Here is a 17428-nt window from a genome sequence, read left to right on the forward strand (position 1 = left end):
GGGGAGGGTGGGAAGGAGAAGGCTACTAGGTTCCAGGTGAAAAACCAGTGAGGGGAAAGATAAAGGGGTGGGGAAGGGGAAGCAGGGAGGTGATAGGCAGGAAAGGTGAAGAAGGAATAGGGGAAAGCACAGTCAGTAGTAGAAGGAGGCAGAACCATGAAGGAGGTGTTTGAGGAAACAGAAAGACAAAGGCAGTTTGAGTTAGAGAAGTTAAAGCTTGGGAATCAGATTTCTGGCTTTAATGATAGGTTTGTTGCCAGTCGGGAAGTTAGATTGATCCCTCCATTTGATAAGGCTGAGGTTGATAAATACTTTCAGCATTTTGAGAAAGTTGCTCAGAGCCTGAAGTGGCCAAAAGAGTATTGGCCTCTCATGTTGCAGAGTGTAATTAAAGGTAAGGCTCAGCAGGCTTATTCTACCCTATCAGTTGAAGATGCAGCTGACTATGAGACAGTAAAACAGGCTGTGCTTAAAGCCTATGAGCTGGTTCCAGAGGCCTATGGGCAAAGGTTTAGGATTTTGAGAAAATCTGTGAGCCAGACTCATGTGGAATTTGCTTATGAGAAGTCTGTGTATTTTGAAAGATGATGCACATCTAAAAATGTGAATGATGATTACAACAAATTGAAAGAGTTGATTTTAACTGAGTTTAAAAGGTGCATTCGTAATTAATACAAAGACATATTTAGATGAGAAGGATGCTACAACTTTGCAAGAAGCTGCTAAGTTAGCAGATGAGTTTGTTCTAACCCACAAGTCTAAGTTTGCCCCAAATAAGATCTTCCAGAATAGCATGGATAATCAGGGTAAACCAGAAGTCAAATCTCAGAATAGTGACAAAGGTAAAGATGAAGGAAAGCAACCAAAGGAGAAACATTCTGGTCCTATTTGTCACTATTACAAGAAACCTCGTCATGTTATAGCTGATTGTTTCCTCCTGAGGAAGAAGAAGGGAAAGGAGGCAGTTCCAGATGCCTGTGTTCAACTCTGAAACACCTATGAACCCACAGGGTTCTGGACATCCTGATGAAGCTCTGTCAAGGGCTGAGACGTTTGACCCAGTTAGGAAAAAATTCATTCCTTTTGTGTCAGAGGGATCGTTTTCAGTGAATGAAGAGTCACCCCCTGTGCCAGTGGAAATTCTTCGAGATACTGGGGCTTCTCAGTCACTCTTGTTGGACAATGTTTTAGAGTTTTGTGATGAGACTGCCACTGTGAGGTGAATCTTATTCAAGGCATTGGGAGCAACATTGTTTCTGTACCTCTGCACAAGATAATTTTGAAGTCAGACTTAGTTTCAGGACTTGTTAAGATAGGACTATGACCCAGTTTACCAGTGAACAGTGTTCCTTTGTTGTTAGGGAATGATCTAGCAGGTGGCAAAGTTGTCCCTGCAGTGCAGTTGACGACTAAGCCAATCACTGATGATCCAAAGGTGGATTCTAACGTTTATCCATCCTGTGCTGTTAACTTAGCTAAGAGCGAATTTGGCCATGCCACTGTGACCTAACTTGGTTATGCTGTAGGTCAGGGCAGGTTGGCTCCCGTTCAGGCAAAGGTTCAGGCTATCTCTGTGTTCCCCATTCCAACTGGTAAGAAGGCTCTTAGACAATTTCTGGGAATGGTCGGGTATTATTGCAAGTTCTGTAAGAACTTTGCTGATACTGCCCTTCCATTGACTAACACCCTGAAAAAGGGCGAGAAATTTGTTTCGACAGAGCCTTGCCAGAAGGCATTTGACAAATTGAAGGCTATCTTGTGTCATCAACCTGTGCTCAGGTCACCTGACTTTGCAAAGCCATTTCCATAGCAGTGGATGTCAGTAATGAGGCTGCAGGAAGCAGTGTTATTACAAAGAGATGATCATGATGATATTGGCTACCCTGTGGCTTACTTTTCAAAGAAATTCAATAAGTATCAAAGAAATTATTCCACAATAGAGAAGGAGTTATTGTAACAACACACATAAAAGTTGCTGGTGAACGTAGCAGGCCAGGCAGCATCTCTAGGAAGAGGTGCAGTCGACGTTTCAGGCCGAGACCCTTCGTCAGGACTAACTGAAGGAAGAGTGAGTAAGGGATTTGAAAGTTGGAGGGGGAGGGGGAGATCCAAAATGATAGGAGAAGACAGGAGGGGGAGGGATGGAGCCAAGAGCTGGACAGGTAATAGGCAAAAGGGATACGAGAGGATCATGGGACAGGAGGTCCGGGAAGAAAGACAAGGGGGGGGACCCAGAGGATGGGCAAGAGGTATATTCAGAGGGACAGAGGGAGAAAAAGGAGAGTGAGAGAAAGAATGTGTGTATAAAAATAAGTAACAGATGGGGTACGAGGGGGAGGTGGGGTATTAGCGGAAGTTAGAGAAGTCGATGTTCATGCCATCAGGTTGGAGGCTACCCAGACGGAATATAAGGTGTTGTTCCTCCAACCTGAGTGTGGCTTCATCTTTACAGTAGAGGAGGCCGTGGATAGACATGTCAGAATGGGATGTGGAATTAAAATGTGTGGCCACTGGGAGATCCTGCTTTCTCTGGCGGACAGAGCATAGATGTTCAGCAAAGCGGTCTCCCAGTCTGCGTCGGGTCTCGCCAATATATAAAAGGCCACATCGGGAGCACCGGTCGCAGTATATCACCCCAGCCGACTCACAGGTGAAGTGTTGCCTCACCTGGAAGGACTGTTTGGGGCCCTGAATGGTGGTAAGGGAGGAAGTGTAAGGGCATGTGTAGCACTTGTTCCGCTTATATGGATAAGTGCCAGGAGGGAGATCAGTGGGGAGGGATGGGGGAGACGAATGGACAAGGGAGTTGCGTAGGGAGCGATCCCTGCGGAATGCAGAGAGAGGGGGGGAGGGAAAGATGTGCTTAGTGGTGGGATCCCCTTGGAGGTGGTGGAAGTTACGGAGAATAATATGTTGGACCCGGAGGCTGGTGGGGTGGTAGGTGAGGACCAGGGGAACCCTATTCCTAGTGGGGTGGCGGGAGGATGGAGTGAGAGCAGATGTACGTGAAATGGGGGAGATGTGTTTAAGAGTAGAGTTGTTAGTGGAGGAAGGGAAGCCCCTTTCTTTAAAAAAGGAAGACATCTCCCTCGTCCTAGAATGAAAAGCCTCATCCTGAGAGCAGATGCGGCGGAGACGGAGGAATTGCGAGAAGGGGATGGCGTTTTTGCAAGAGACAGGGTGAGAAGAGGAATAGTCCAGATAGCTGTGAGAGTCAGTAGGCTTATAGTAGACATCAGTGGATAAGCTGTCTCCAGAGACAGAGACAGAAAGATCTAGAAAGGGGAGGAAGGTGTCGGAAATGGACCAGGTAAGCTTGAGGGCAGGGTTGAAAGTTGGAGGCAAAGTTAATAAAGTCAACGAGTTCTGCATGCATGCAGGAAGCAGTGCCAATGCAGTCGTCGATGTAGCAAAGGAAAAGTGGGGGACAGATACCAGAATAGGCACGGAACATAGATTGTTCCACAAAGCGAACAAAAAGGCAGGCATAGCTAGGACCCATACGGGTGCCCATAGCTACACCTTTAGTTTGGAGGAAGTGGGAGGAGCCAAAGGAGAAATTATTAAGAGTAAGGACTAATTCCGCTAGACGGAGCAGAGTGGTGGTAGAGGGGAACTGATTAGGTCTGGACTTCTTTTGACTTTGCAGCAGTTTGATGTTTATGTCTGTACAGCTCAAAAACCATTTGTTTTATATACAGATCATAATCCACTGGTGTTCTTGAGTAAGATGAACAACAAAAATAGGAGGTTGAATTGGAGTTTGATTTTACAAGAGTATGATATTACGATAACTCACATTAAAGGCAGAGATAGTATAATTGCAGATTGTCTTTCTAGGTGTTTAGCGTACAATGTACTTTTGATAATGAAGTGAGATGATTATTGTACGTAATATCTTGTATTGCCTCTTGAATGTGTTGAGTTACCTGGAAAATATTGGGATTGAATGGAATCTGATATTTGTATATGCCTGGACGAGGTGTAGAGATGGCGTCATATAACAAACGAGTGTAGGCTTTTTTCTATGGAATTCGGGAGGTTTCTGGAAATTTCTGCAGCTAAGCGATTCAACGGATTGTGAGCTACCAGCGAGAGAGTGAGTTGTCTTAAGTTAGTTGAAGAGCTCACTACAGCAGTGGGCGTTCCCAGTATTTCTCTGTGTCCAGAAGATTGTGATAATTTGCAGCACACAGTGCATATTGGATACGTGACTGTCACTTTGTATGATCCATACTCGGAATTCTAGTGTATTCTGTGGGGACCACTTTTTGTTAATCCATACATGGATTCGGGTGTGTTACGTGGTGACCATTTGTGTTAAAGAATATTCTGTGACCGTCACCTTGTGATATCCCTCTGTGGATTTTGGAACTTAGGCGTCACTTCGTTATCCCTGCGTGGGCTCTAGTATTCAAGTGATGACCACTCGACTTCTGGAACCTTCTGTGACTGTCACTCGTTATCCCTGCGTGGATCCAGCGTGTTATGTGACAATCACTTGTCCTCTGGAATTTTCCGTGATGGTCACCTTGTGTCATCTTAATGTGGATTTATGAACCCTTCCTCACAGACATCTGTGCTGGTTCCCGTGGATTCCGGAACCTTCTGGATTGCCATCCTAGGACTCTGTTTGAGTAAGACTTGGGAGGAACTGATTCCAGACCGCCACAATTTGTGAGCTAAGATGCATTGCATGGTTAATTTTTGGTTAGGGGAGTAATTGTTTAATTGTCTATATTATGGGTAGATATTGGAAAATATATTTGTTTAACATTAAAATCTGTGTCTGTGGTCTTTTGCTGCTGGCATGTAACATTTTGCTTCTGGCCAGGAATCTCCATACTTTTAATTTGGCCGGGTTTTGTGCAACTCCAAAGTACATTGGGATATAACTTGCATTTTATTTGAAAACTGAGAAATTGCTGTTCTCATGGGATATATTCTCATAATAAACCTGCAGAATGTACTGACGCTTTTCCACTGACAGTGCTAAAGACTAGCTGACTGAGACCAGTACAGGTTATAGACTCCCTGATGATCAGTAGCATCATTTGGTAGAGTGTCAGTAAACCTGCCTGGTTTGAAGGTCCAAGGCTGCAAATAAAGCTTGTTATTTGCCTTGTTGAAAAGAGTGGCACCTGCGACCTAGTTCCTAAACACCTCTGTTTTTAATAAGATTGTAACCTAGTGACAGCAAAAGCATGAGATTAATTACCTGTCCTGTTCTAGCTGCAATTAAAGTGGGTGAAGATCTGCAGAAATTCTTCTGTCTGTAGTCTACAAGCGATCATTACTCTTTGTCATTGTAGGAATGTTGGAAGCAAATGGGCTTTGGAGCAAGCCAAATACAACCTTGTTAATGAGTATCTCCTCGTCGGAGTAACTGAGGAATTGGAAGACTTTATAATGCTCCTGGAGGCAGTCTTGCCACGCTTCTTTAGAGGAGCAACAGAATTGTACCGCACAGGTTAGTCAGAAAATGATTTTTGCATGGATGTGTACTGATCTGTTAATATAGAGAAATTCATATTTTAGTGTATATTTAAATACCCTGATTTGGATAGCTTTAAAATCATCTGTTACACTCAGTTTTCCTGGGTGGAAAACAAAAAATAGAAAATGCTAGAAAAACTCAGTTAATTTGTTTTCTCTTTCTCATTTCTGATAATCTTTGACCTGGAACATTAACTGTTTTTTTTTCTTTAGATGATGTCTGAACTGAGTTTTTCTACCAATTTCTGATTTTGTTTTGGATTTCTAATGTTTATTTTTAAATTTTTCCCTTTAAATTCTGTCATGAAGAATAGATGCATTTTAAAAAGTGATGTGCAGTGGAAGTTGGAGCTATTGATAAGTAATATACTCCCATTTTATTTCTAGGGCAGGATTTTTTTTAAGTATAATTTTTATTGAGTTTTCAAAAAGAATACATGAAAAGATAAAATCTACCCTCCCCCCCCATATATATAGTCCTACCTAAAAAGAAAAAAAGAGAGAAAAAAGAAAAGAACCGCCTGGATGTTGGAAGGTTTCCACATGCTCCATGGGATTCAAAATAAATTTGGTATAATTATTCGTTACTTTCCCCAAGGGACCAAGGTCTTTATCGGAGCACTTAAATATGCCAACCTATCTTTTGTAAATAAGGGCGCCAAATATTCAAAATTGTTACATATTTATCTCTTAAATTATAAGTAATTTTTTTGAGTGGAATAGAACTAGCCATTTCATTATTCCAACGATCCATACTGAAATACGAATCAGATTTCCAAGTAACTGCTATAGTCTTCTTAGCTACTGCCAATGCAATTTTTATAAATTCTTTCTGATATTTATTCAATTTAAGTTTCGGTTTTATCCCTTCAATATCACCTAATAGAAATAATACAGGGTTATGTGGAAGTTGAATTCCAATAATTTGTTCCAGTAAGACTCTTAAATTTATCCAAAAGGGTTGAATTTTAAAACAAGACCAAGTAGAATGTAAAAAAGTACCAATTTCTTGATTACACTGAAAGCATTTATCAGATAGATTTGAATTTAATCTATTTATCTTTTGTGGTGTAATATATAATTGGTGTAAAAAATTATATTGTACTAATCTAAGTCGAACGTTTATTGTATTTGTCATACTGTCAAGACAGAGTCTTGACCAATTTGTTTCATCAATATTAATATTCAAATCTGTTTCCCATTTTTGCTTTGACTTATGGGTTCCTTGTTTAATTGTCTGTTCTTGAATCAAATTATACATACAAGAAATAATTTTTTTAATTTTCCCTTTTTGAATTAAAATTTCAATTTCATTAGGTTTTGGCAAAAACATTGTTTGACCCAGCTTACCTTTTAAGTAAGCCCTTAATTGAAAGTAACAAAAGAAAGTATTATTAGATATTTTATATTTATCCTTTAATTGTTCAAAGGACATCAATATACCTCGTTCAAAACAATCTCCTATAAATTTAATCCCTTTTTGGTACCAATTATATAAAAGTTGATTGTCCATTGTAAAAGGAATAAGTCTGTTTTGAAACAAAGGTCTCCTTGCTAATAGAGACTTCTGTGTTTCATTATCATCATTTATCTTATTCCATAAATCAATCAAATGTGTTAATATAGGAGATTCTTTCTTTTCCCGTATCCATTTAGATTCCCATTTATATATAAAACCTTCAGGTCTATTTTCTCCTATCTTAACTAGTTCTATTTTAATCCATGCTGGTTTTTGATCATCGAAGAAAGATGCAATAAATCTAAGTTGATTTGCTTTATAATAGTTTTTAAAGTTTGGAAGTTGTAACCCTCCTAACCTAAATTTACATGTCAATTTTTCCAATGATATTCTTGACATTTTACCTTTCCAAAGAAATTTTCTCACACATTTATTTAACTCTTGAAAAAATTTCTGTGGCAATTGTATTGGTAATGTTTGAAACAAATACTGTAATCTAGGAAATATATTCATTTTTACAACATTGACTCTACCTACTAATGTTATTGGTAGTATCATCCATTTGTCAAAATCATCTTGAATTTTTTTCAACAGTGGTAAATAATTAAATTTATATAAATTCTTTACATCATTATCAAGTTTTATACCTAAATACTTTATACCATTTACCGGCCATCTAAATTGGGTTACTAATCGACATTGACTATAGTCTCCTTTAGTAAGAGGTAAAATTTCACTTTTATCCCAATTTATTTTGTAACCTGATACCTTCCCATATTCATCCAATCTAGAAGATAGTTTATGTAACGAATGTTGTGGGTTTGTTAAATAGATCAAAACATCATCGGCAAAAAGATTAATTTTATATTCCTCCTGATTAACTCTAAAACCCATAATATCTGGATCAATTCTGATTAGTTCTGCTAATGGCTCTATCGCCAGTACAAATAAAGCAGGTGATAATGGACAACCTTGTCTAGCTGACCTTTTTAACTGGAATGGTGTTGAAATTTGAGAATTTGTCACTACTTTAGTTTTAGGGTTAGAATTTAAAGTTTTAATCCAATTTATAAAAGATGTTCCTAACCCATATTTTTCTAATACTTTAAATAAAAAATCCCATTCTAATCTATCAAATGCTTTTTCTGCATCCGAAGCTACTACTATACTCTTCTCATCCCTTTTTTGTGCCAAATGAATTATACTGAGTAGCCGAGTTACATTATCTGCCAATTGTCTATTTTTAATAAATCCTGTTTGATCCATATGTATTAATTTTGGTAAATATTTAGATAATCTATTCGATAAAATTTTTGCTATTATTTTATAATCCGTATTCAATAAAGAAATAGGCCTGTATGCTGTTGGTTTCATAGGGTCTCTGTCTTTTTTTGGCAATACTATTACAATCGCTGTTGAAAAAGATTCTGGAAGTTTATGTATTTTTTCTGCTTGACGTATTAGTTCCATAAAAAGAGGAAATAATAAATCTTTAAATTTTTTATAAAATTCAGGTAGAAAACCATCTTCTCCTGGAGATTTATTACTTTGGAGTGATCCTAAAGCTTCTTCAACTTCTTTTAATGTAAAAGGCATATCTAATCCCTTCCGTTCTTCCAAATTCAATTTTGGAAGAGAAATTTGTGATAAAAACCTTTCTATCTCATTAACATCATTTTGGGATTCTGATTGATATAATTCAGAATAGAAATTTTTAAAAGTTTCATTTATTTCAAGAGGTTTATAAGATATTTTATTTGCCCTTGTTCTAATTGCATTTATTGTTTTGGAAGCTTGTTCTGTTTTCAACTGCCAGGCAAGAATTTTATGTGCTCTCTCACCTAACTCATAATACCTTTGTTTAGTTCTTATAATTGCTTTTTCCGTTGTATATGTCTGAAGCGTATTATATTGTAACTTCTTATTAACAAGTTGTCTTCGTTTTTCTTCTGACATATATCTTTGAGATTCTTTTTCTATTTTTGTAATCTCTTTTTCTATTTTTGTAATCTCTTTTTCCAATTGATCTAGTTCTGCCATATATTCTTTCTTAATTTTAGATGTATAACTTATTATCTGGCCCCTAAGATATGCTTTCATCGCATCCCATAATATAAATTTATCATCCACTGAATAAAAATTTATATCCAAAAAAAATTGAATCTGCTTTTTCATAAAATCACAGAAATCTTGACGTTTTAATAATGTTGAATTAAATCTCCATCTATAAGCCACTTCTTCCTTATCAGCCATTATTATTGTCATTAATAAAGGGGAATGATCTGATAATATTCTTGCTTTATATTCCATATTTTTCACTCTGTGTTGAATATGCATTGATAATAGAAACAAATCTATCCTTGAGTAAGTTTTATGTCTATGGGAGTAGAACGAATAGTCTCTTTCTTTAGGATTGATTCTTCTCCATATATCAATCAAATTTAAATCCTTCATCAATGATAAAGTTAAATTTACTACCTTCAATTTTATAACAGCCTTGGTTGATCTATCTAAGACCGGGTCTAAGCAAAAATTAAAGTCTCCTCCAATTAATATTTTTTCATGTGCATCCGCCAAATTCAGAGAAGCTTCTTGTATGAATTTTGCATCATTTTCGTTTGGTGCATAAATATTCATAAAAATCCATAATTCAGAAAAAAGTTGACATTGTATAATCACATATCTCCCCGCAGAATCAGTTATTACATTTTGTATTCTAATTGGTAACGTTTTATTGATCAAAATTGCTACTCCCCTCGCTTTTGAATTAAATGAAGCCGCAACAACACTTCCCCCCCAATCTCTCTTTAGTTTCTGATGTTCTGTTTCTGTTAGGTGCGTTTCCTGTAAAAAAGCTAAATCTATCTTCATTTTTTTAATATGTGTTAAGATTCTTTTTCTTTTCACTGGTCCATTAAGCCCATTAACATTAAAACTCAAAAAATTCAATAAATTAGTCATTATTCTTAACAAAGTTACTCCAATCTAAAACAGTACTTATCTTCTCAACTCTCATAGTTCCTTGGGGAATCTCTTTAAACTTCACCATGTTGCTATGTGTTTCCCTCCCAACCTTCCAGGCGAAAAGAAAAGATAGAAAGAATACAAAAAAAGAAAAAACAAAATACCCCCCCACTAATGTTGTGAATGAAAAGATACACAACACTACCCCCCTCCATTTTACGGGTCGTGGCAAAAGCCACGCTTGCACACATGATTAGCGTAGCAATCGATCAGTGCTTCTTCCAGCTCCCCCGCAACAAAAAAAAATTATATATATATATAGGCAAAATTAATGTTACTATTCCCAACTAATATTCCTCTAGTTTTAACCTTTCTTACCCCCTTCGTATAATTAATGATATATTTATACATTCATCCAGCTTCAAAAATCCAACAAGTCCATTCTTTAACCCAATCTTCATCTTCAATCTATCTCGCTCCCCTGAATTTGTTCTTGTATCTGGTGAATATTCAGAGAATCTCGCACAAACTGCTCTGCTTTCTGGTAGTCATCAAAAAATCTTTTTTCTCCACCAGGCAAAAAAATCTTCAAGGTTGCAGGATAATGCAGTATAAATTGATAACCATGATCCCATAGGGTTTTTTTCACTGGGTTAAATTTCTTCCTTCTCTTCAAAAGTTCATAACTTATATCAGGGTAGAAAAAAACTTTGTTCCCTTTAATTATCAATGGCCCTTTTCTATCCTTGGCAGCTCGAGCAGCTGCCTGTAGAATCCTTTCCTTGTCTTGAAATCTTAAGAATTTTATTAAAATCGATCGTGGATATTGGTCATCTTTTGGTTTTGGTCTTAGAGCTCTATGTGCCCACTTAATTTCAATTGGTCGAATCTCCTCTTCCATTTGCAAAGCATCCGGGATCCATTTTTGAAAAAATTCTATTGGTTTTTCTCCCTCCGTACCTTCTTTAAGACCAACAATTTTAATATTATTACGTCTACTGTTCCAACATGTACACTTTCTCCAAGAGTCGATTTCTTTCCGAGTTCCAGACAAGCAAATCATTTTCTGTTTTTTCCACTCTATCATTCATATGCCCCATTGCTCTTTCCATCTTTTGAAGCTTCTTATCCATTTTGTCCTGTCTTTCCAAAACTTTATTATAGCACATCTTCGTATCTCTAAGCTCTTCTCTTACTTTTCTTAGTTCAGCCGTTAATTGCAATATAGCCTCTCTTATGTCTCTATCATCTCCTTTACTTCCAATTGCTTCCAATTCTTCCTCCTCTTCTTCATTTGTGTTCTCTGCAGAATCCAATTCTGACTCTGAGTCATTTTCAATTGCAGTGGCTGTCGGTTCTTGTAGTTTGCGTTGTGTCGATTTGTGCATGCGCTCTTCTTTGCGCATGCGCATTTCCGGTGCCTTCTTCGAAGAACCAGTTACCACCGCCATTGCTCCCTGTTCTACCGAAGGAGATCCAACCTGAGTCCGAGGCTCCATCGTTGCAGTAGGCCTTTTTTTCTTCCCCTCTCGCGGCTGCTTCGCAACAGCAGACTTCTTTTGTTGCGGTTTAGGAGGCATATCGTAAAGTAGTCTTACAAAGTTTATAAATAGTTTTCAGAAAATATTTATTAACTTTGTTTTGTTTAAACGGTACTTTACTAATTTGTTGCGGGAGAGCTGGATTTACACGTCTCAATCCCACGTCATCACGTGACGCCCCCTAGGGCAGGATTCTTGAAATGTAGTTTAAACAGTTCTTATGTTGTACCAGAATAAGTTATAACTGAATCATAGTTATTAAGTGCAGAAACAAGACCTTTGGCCTAACTCACCTGTATCATGCTAAACCTTTCCTATCCGTATACCTGTCCAAATGTCTTTTAAGAATTGTAACTGTACCTGCCTCTTATCACTTCCTCTGGCAACTTGCCCCATATATACCACAGCTTGTGTGAAAAGTTTGCTCCTCAAGTCACCTTTAAATTATTCCTCCTCTCACTTTAACCCTGTGCCCTCTAGCTCTATATTCACCTACCATGGGGGAAAACGGCTGTGGTCATCCACCTTATCCATGCCCCTCATGATTTTATATACACAAAATCATACTAAAGTCATACCTCAGTTGTCCTTCTTGCGGGAAAAAATTAGCTCCAGCCTATCCAGTGTTTCCTTGTAACTCAAACCAGAGTGACGAAGAAGCCATTTGGCCGGTTTACCTCATTGAGTACAGGAGAGTGCTATATCACGTTCCAAATTTACAAGTCTTGGTGAAACCACATTAGGTTAGTGTCCACAATTTTGGTTGGCCAGCAATAGGAAGGATGCCATTAAGCTGGAAAGGGTGCAGAAAAGATTCACAAGGATGTTACCAGGACTAGAGGGCTAGAGAAATAAGGAGACACTTGATAGGCTGGAGCTTTGTTTCTCTGAAGAGTAGGAGACTGAAGAGGGACCGTAAGGGTTTATAATTTCACGAGGAACATGTATGTGGTAGATGGTAAATGCTTTTTTTCTTGGGGTAAGGCATTGTAAAGCTAAATGACATAGGTCTAAGATGAGAGAGGAAAGATTTAAAAGCAACTCTATGGGCAACATTTTTCACCCAGAGGATGGTGCGTATAAGGAATGAGCTGCCAAAAGTTGCTGTAGAGGCAGGTGCAAATACTGAATGGAAAAGATTTAGAGAGATGTGGACCAAATAGCAAATGGAACTAACTCATAGACATCTTGGTCAGCATGGACAATTTAGGTCAAAGGGCCTATTTTTTTGCTCTATGTGAAGCTTTCTAGTCCTGGCAACATTTCTGTCAAACTTTTCTACACCTTTAGTTTAATCACGTCCTTCCTATGGTATGTCAGCCAGAACAACACAATGTTCCAAGAACAATCACACCAGCATCTTTTACAGCAGTAACATCACTTCCCACTCTTGTCCTCAATGGCCTGTCTATTGGGCAAGTATAAAATATGCCCGTTTCACTGCCTTGCCTACCTATGTCACCACTTTCAGAGAGCTATGTAATTTGTATACCCTATGTTCTGCAACATTTCCTGGACCCTGACATTCACTGTGTATATCCAGCCCTGGAGATTGGTGGGGAGGGGGCGAATGTCCTCCCTCTAGGCACATCCCTGCAAGCAGCCTAGGAGCTACACCTGCCTATACACCTCCTCCCTTACTTCCATTCAGAGCCCCATGCAGTCCTTCCAGGTGAGGCAACACTTCACCTTCAAATCTGCTCGGGTCATTTTTTGTGTCCAGTACTCCCAATGCAGCCTGCTCCATATTGGTGAGGCCCATCGTAAATTGGAGGAAAGTTTCATCAAGCACCTCTGCAGCATCCACCACAAGAGGAACATCTTGGTGGCGAAACATTTTAATCCCAATTCCTATTCCTGTTCTGATCAGTCTATCCATGGCCGCCTCTTGTGCTAAAATGAGGCCACCTTCAAGGTGGTGGAGCAAAACCTTATATTCCTTCTGAGTACCTTCTAACCTGATGGTATGAGTATCAATTTCTCCTTCCGGTGAACAAATTCTCCTCTCCACTCCCCCTCCCTTCTATTTCCCATTCTGACCTTTTATTTCTCACCAGCATACAACTTCCCCCTTGGTCCCGTCCTCCTTCCCCTTCTTCTATGGTCCACTCTGCTATCCAATCCGAATCTTTTTTTTCTCCAACCTTTAACCTTTCCCACCCAGCTAGCTTCACCTTTCAACTAACCTCTTTCACTTCCCCCACCTTTTAATTCAGACATCTCCACGCACCCTGCCGTTCTGAAGAAGGGTCTCAGCCTGAAACATTGACCGTTTACTATTTTCTATGGATGCTGTTTGACCTGCTGAGTTTCTCCAGCATTTTGTGTGAATTGGTAATTAAAAATTCTAGTTCTGTAGGAGTTGACCTGGCTATGCACTCAGCAATGCTGCTGCTTTGACCTGGTCACCTACTATTCAATGCCTGTCTATTGACATGGCTCAATATTTATTGTGTGCTGTTTAACAAACCTTTTTCAGTGTAACCTACAAAGTTGATCAATGTATTGCATATTGGAAAGTAATGGCTCTTATGTTGCCCTGTCCTTTTTTTTTTGCTTTCCCTTCATTCAGGAAAGAAATCTCATCTTAGAAAAACAGCAGAGAAGAAAATGCCTACTAAAGAAACCATAGCTAAACTACAGCTGTCTGAGATCTGGAAAATGGAAAATGAGTTCTATGAGTTTGCTCTGGAACAATTTCAGTTTATTAGAGCTCACGCAGTGAGAGAAAAAGATGGCGAACTTTACCTCCTTACCCAGAACTTTTTGTTTGAAAAAATCTATCCGAAAATAAATTGAACAGTTTTTACTCTAATAACCTGAAAAAACTGCATTGAGAAACAATTTTTGCTGACTCAGTTGTAATTTTGAAAAACTGCCCTTTGATTTCCCCCCTCTATAAGTCCAGAAAAGGAAACTGCAGTTTGTATCAAATCTGCTAAGAGACTCTTAAATCTGTAAAGGTTTAATGCCAAGAATTACATGAATCAATGGGAAAATGAGCAAGTAAAATCATTTACACAAACAGTATCCCAAATGTGTAGATGGCATTCTGTCATGATTACTAATCAAATTGTGGTATGTTTTAGGGATTCCTGTGTCTTGTAAACTTTTACCTGTAGAACTATTTTTACTAGGATGCTTTATAAAGTGTTTCAAAAGTAATGTAATTTCAGAGTAAGATAAACAATAGTGCTGTACATATTGCACATTTTTCTGTGGTTGGACCAAAAGTTACAAAAGGTTTTGAAGTATTTATTTTGCACCAGTTTTATTACAGGTGGTGGAATTGAAAACATTACATTCAACATGCTGTACATCCTTTTTGTTAGATACTTGTGTAAATTTGAATTTGTAGATTAAACTATTCCTCAGTTATTTGTATCAAGAAAAAATAATATTGCAAAAACCAAGTACAAATGTGCTATGGAAAATTGGCAGTTACTGGGAAGGCACTGTGGGTGTTTTTGTGTAGCACCTTTGGTTGCATGCACCTGCGGTTAAAAACTAAATGTGCTTCCCCAGTGGAGAATGTTTAAGAGCCTGGTTTGATTGAAATTACCTACAGTATTGTTAGGTTTTTATTGCTGTTTCCAACTCCAATTGAAAAAGTTATGTAGACTAGTGTATTACATTTCTAAATACATTTTAATTGCACTTTTTATCAGAAATAATGATTTATCCTATAAACTTGCTATGTTTTCAGAGGGGGGCATTGTGCTGCTGAATTTCACAAAAACAAGATTCCTTATATTTAGCCTTGTAACTGCATGCTGCCATTTGAGTGTGGCCACCCCAATCCCTGTACACAGAGTGATCTGTGATAGAGAAACACACTTTTGTGCAGATACCTTCACTATATTTTGTTTCTATTGAAAACATTCTAGCCTCTAAGATTAGGAGACATTTTTAAAAAACTGTTACAGCAAAAACTATTTATTAGACTCACTTGGCTGTATTTTGCAATAGGTGGTTAGACATCAGTGGACAGAGAGTGGGATATTTACTCACAAAGCTCTGCTGTGATCCATCTTGTTATTCGTGGTTGGGGTCTCTATATTGGGGCAGCATGGTAGCGTAGTGGTTAGCACAGTGCTTTACAGGCAGCCCAGGTTCAATTACTGCTGTGGTCTGTAAGGAGTTTATATGTTCTCACTGCGACTGTGTGGGTTTCGTATAGGTGCTCCAGTTTTCTCCCACAGTCCAAAGCTGTGCGGGTTGGTAGGTTAATTGGTTATTGTAAATTGTCCTGTGGTTAGGCCAGCACTAAATTGGGGGATTGCTGGATGGTATGGCTCAAAGGATTGGAAGGGCTGACTCCACTCTGTATCTCTATAAATATTTGCAGAATGGGCTGCTGGTAATGCTGTTTGACAGCAGTTTGCTATGATGAACCAGAAAACCATGTAGAATAGTGGCTACTCCAATGCAACTTTGGGGAAAACTAGCAGTAAATGACAAATGACTGTAACCATGACCATGCTCCTCCCCACCCCTGCAATATTTCAGTGAACTTGATAGTTCTGCTTCAGCTGGTATATTTTTGGCTACGTACCTGTAAGCCAGCAGAATGAAGACATAAAAATAGGTTTATTTCTGTAGCCTTATTTCAAGCTATCCATCCCATAATTTGGACAGGGCTTATAAACAAGGTTGACTTTAAAGATGTCAGATTAGTGATGGCTTCTACACCTCCTGCAAGACACCTGCTGTAAGAATGTCCTGCCCTTTAATGCAGGGAAAGCCTCTCAGATCTTTACCTAATCAGCACTATAAAATGTGAATTAAGGAAATTGCTTATCTGAAGGGTGAACATTCAATGTCCTTTCAAAGTTAGTGTGGGAGCAGGAAAATTGTATTTTCTGTGTTACCAAGACTGAACTTGATTTCTAAATGCTGAGAAGACTCTCCTGTTCAATCAGGTGCTGAACCTCAAAAACATTGTTATATTATCTCTTATGATACTACTGATCTTTCAGCAGCTGTAATCCCTGCACACTTCCAGGAATTAACCACTACTAAATAAGTCTCAAATTTTACACACCCCTGGTCTGAGGTTCTCAATATTTGGTGTTAGAACTTTAAGCTTCTAGATGTTTGCTGTATATTTAGAGGTGGAGTTAAACTTATGTACCAGTGTCTGATTGGTGTTATTCCCAGCATTGTGCCCAACTTGCAAAGAGCATAGTGTTGGAACTGAAGGCATGAATAAACAAGGTACAGAATGTAAATACTGGGAAAATATGGATTGTGTTCTATATAACTGTTTAAAACACAAGCAGCAGAATAGTGCCTTCCTCATCACAATCCATGGTGTAAAAAGTGTACATTTTTACTTCATTTGAGTATCATAAACAATACCAATGTCTGGACATTTTGTGTAGAATTATTTAGAGGTAATCATTCTGTTTTCTCCTGGGTAAGGCTTTTTGGTTGTAGCTTTTCAGTTTTTCCTGAAGCAAATGCTCTCTAATAAATAAACCCATCTGAAATATTTGTATTGTATTTTATTTTATATGCACTTGTTGCAAGTAACTCTACAGCTTCTGAAGAGCTCCTAAAGAGGTTTCTGAGTAATATTTACTGCACTCTTTTTGTTTTGAAAATATTATCACAAATATTTTACTAAAAACAAATGCTGATGGAATTCAACAGGTCAAACAGTGACATTTTGTGTTATAACACTGCATCAGGATTGAGAGTTTAGAGGAAAGCTCATCAGTTTAAAGAGTAGAATGACGGGGACAGGTCACGATGATGTCTCTACATTTATGAGGAAAAGGAACTACAAATCACACCCATATGACAAGTAAAAATGCTGATTATTTTAAACAGCTATTGGAATCTCAAAAAGAGTAAAACTTTTGTTAATAACATCACAGAGAGTAAAAAGGTTCAGGAAGCAAGTTATTTAGTAGCAGAATTTATTAGCCAGGAAAGTCACACGGTTGATGAGAACCAGTTAATG

General features: G+C 38.2%; 1 protein-coding gene across 2 annotated transcripts in view; it reads left to right on the forward strand.

Moving 5' to 3' along the window:
* Positions 1-16939, forward strand: part of LOC140205757 (heparan sulfate 2-O-sulfotransferase 1) — a 174003-nt gene extending 157064 nt beyond the window's left edge. For both annotated transcript variants that reach the window (XM_072273365.1, XM_072273366.1), the window contains exons 6-7: positions 5313-5470; positions 14033-16939. In XM_072273365.1, coding sequence (XP_072129466.1) covers positions 5313-5470; positions 14033-14259 — 385 coding nt within the window. In that variant the 3' untranslated portion in view covers positions 14260-16939. The remainder of the gene's footprint in view (positions 1-5312; positions 5471-14032) is intronic.
* Positions 16940-17428: the final 489 nt, after the last annotated feature.

Source organism: Mobula birostris, chromosome 12, assembly GCF_030028105.1.
Source record: "Mobula birostris isolate sMobBir1 chromosome 12, sMobBir1.hap1, whole genome shotgun sequence".
NCBI classification, from domain to species: Eukaryota; Metazoa; Chordata; class Chondrichthyes; order Myliobatiformes; family Myliobatidae; genus Mobula; species Mobula birostris.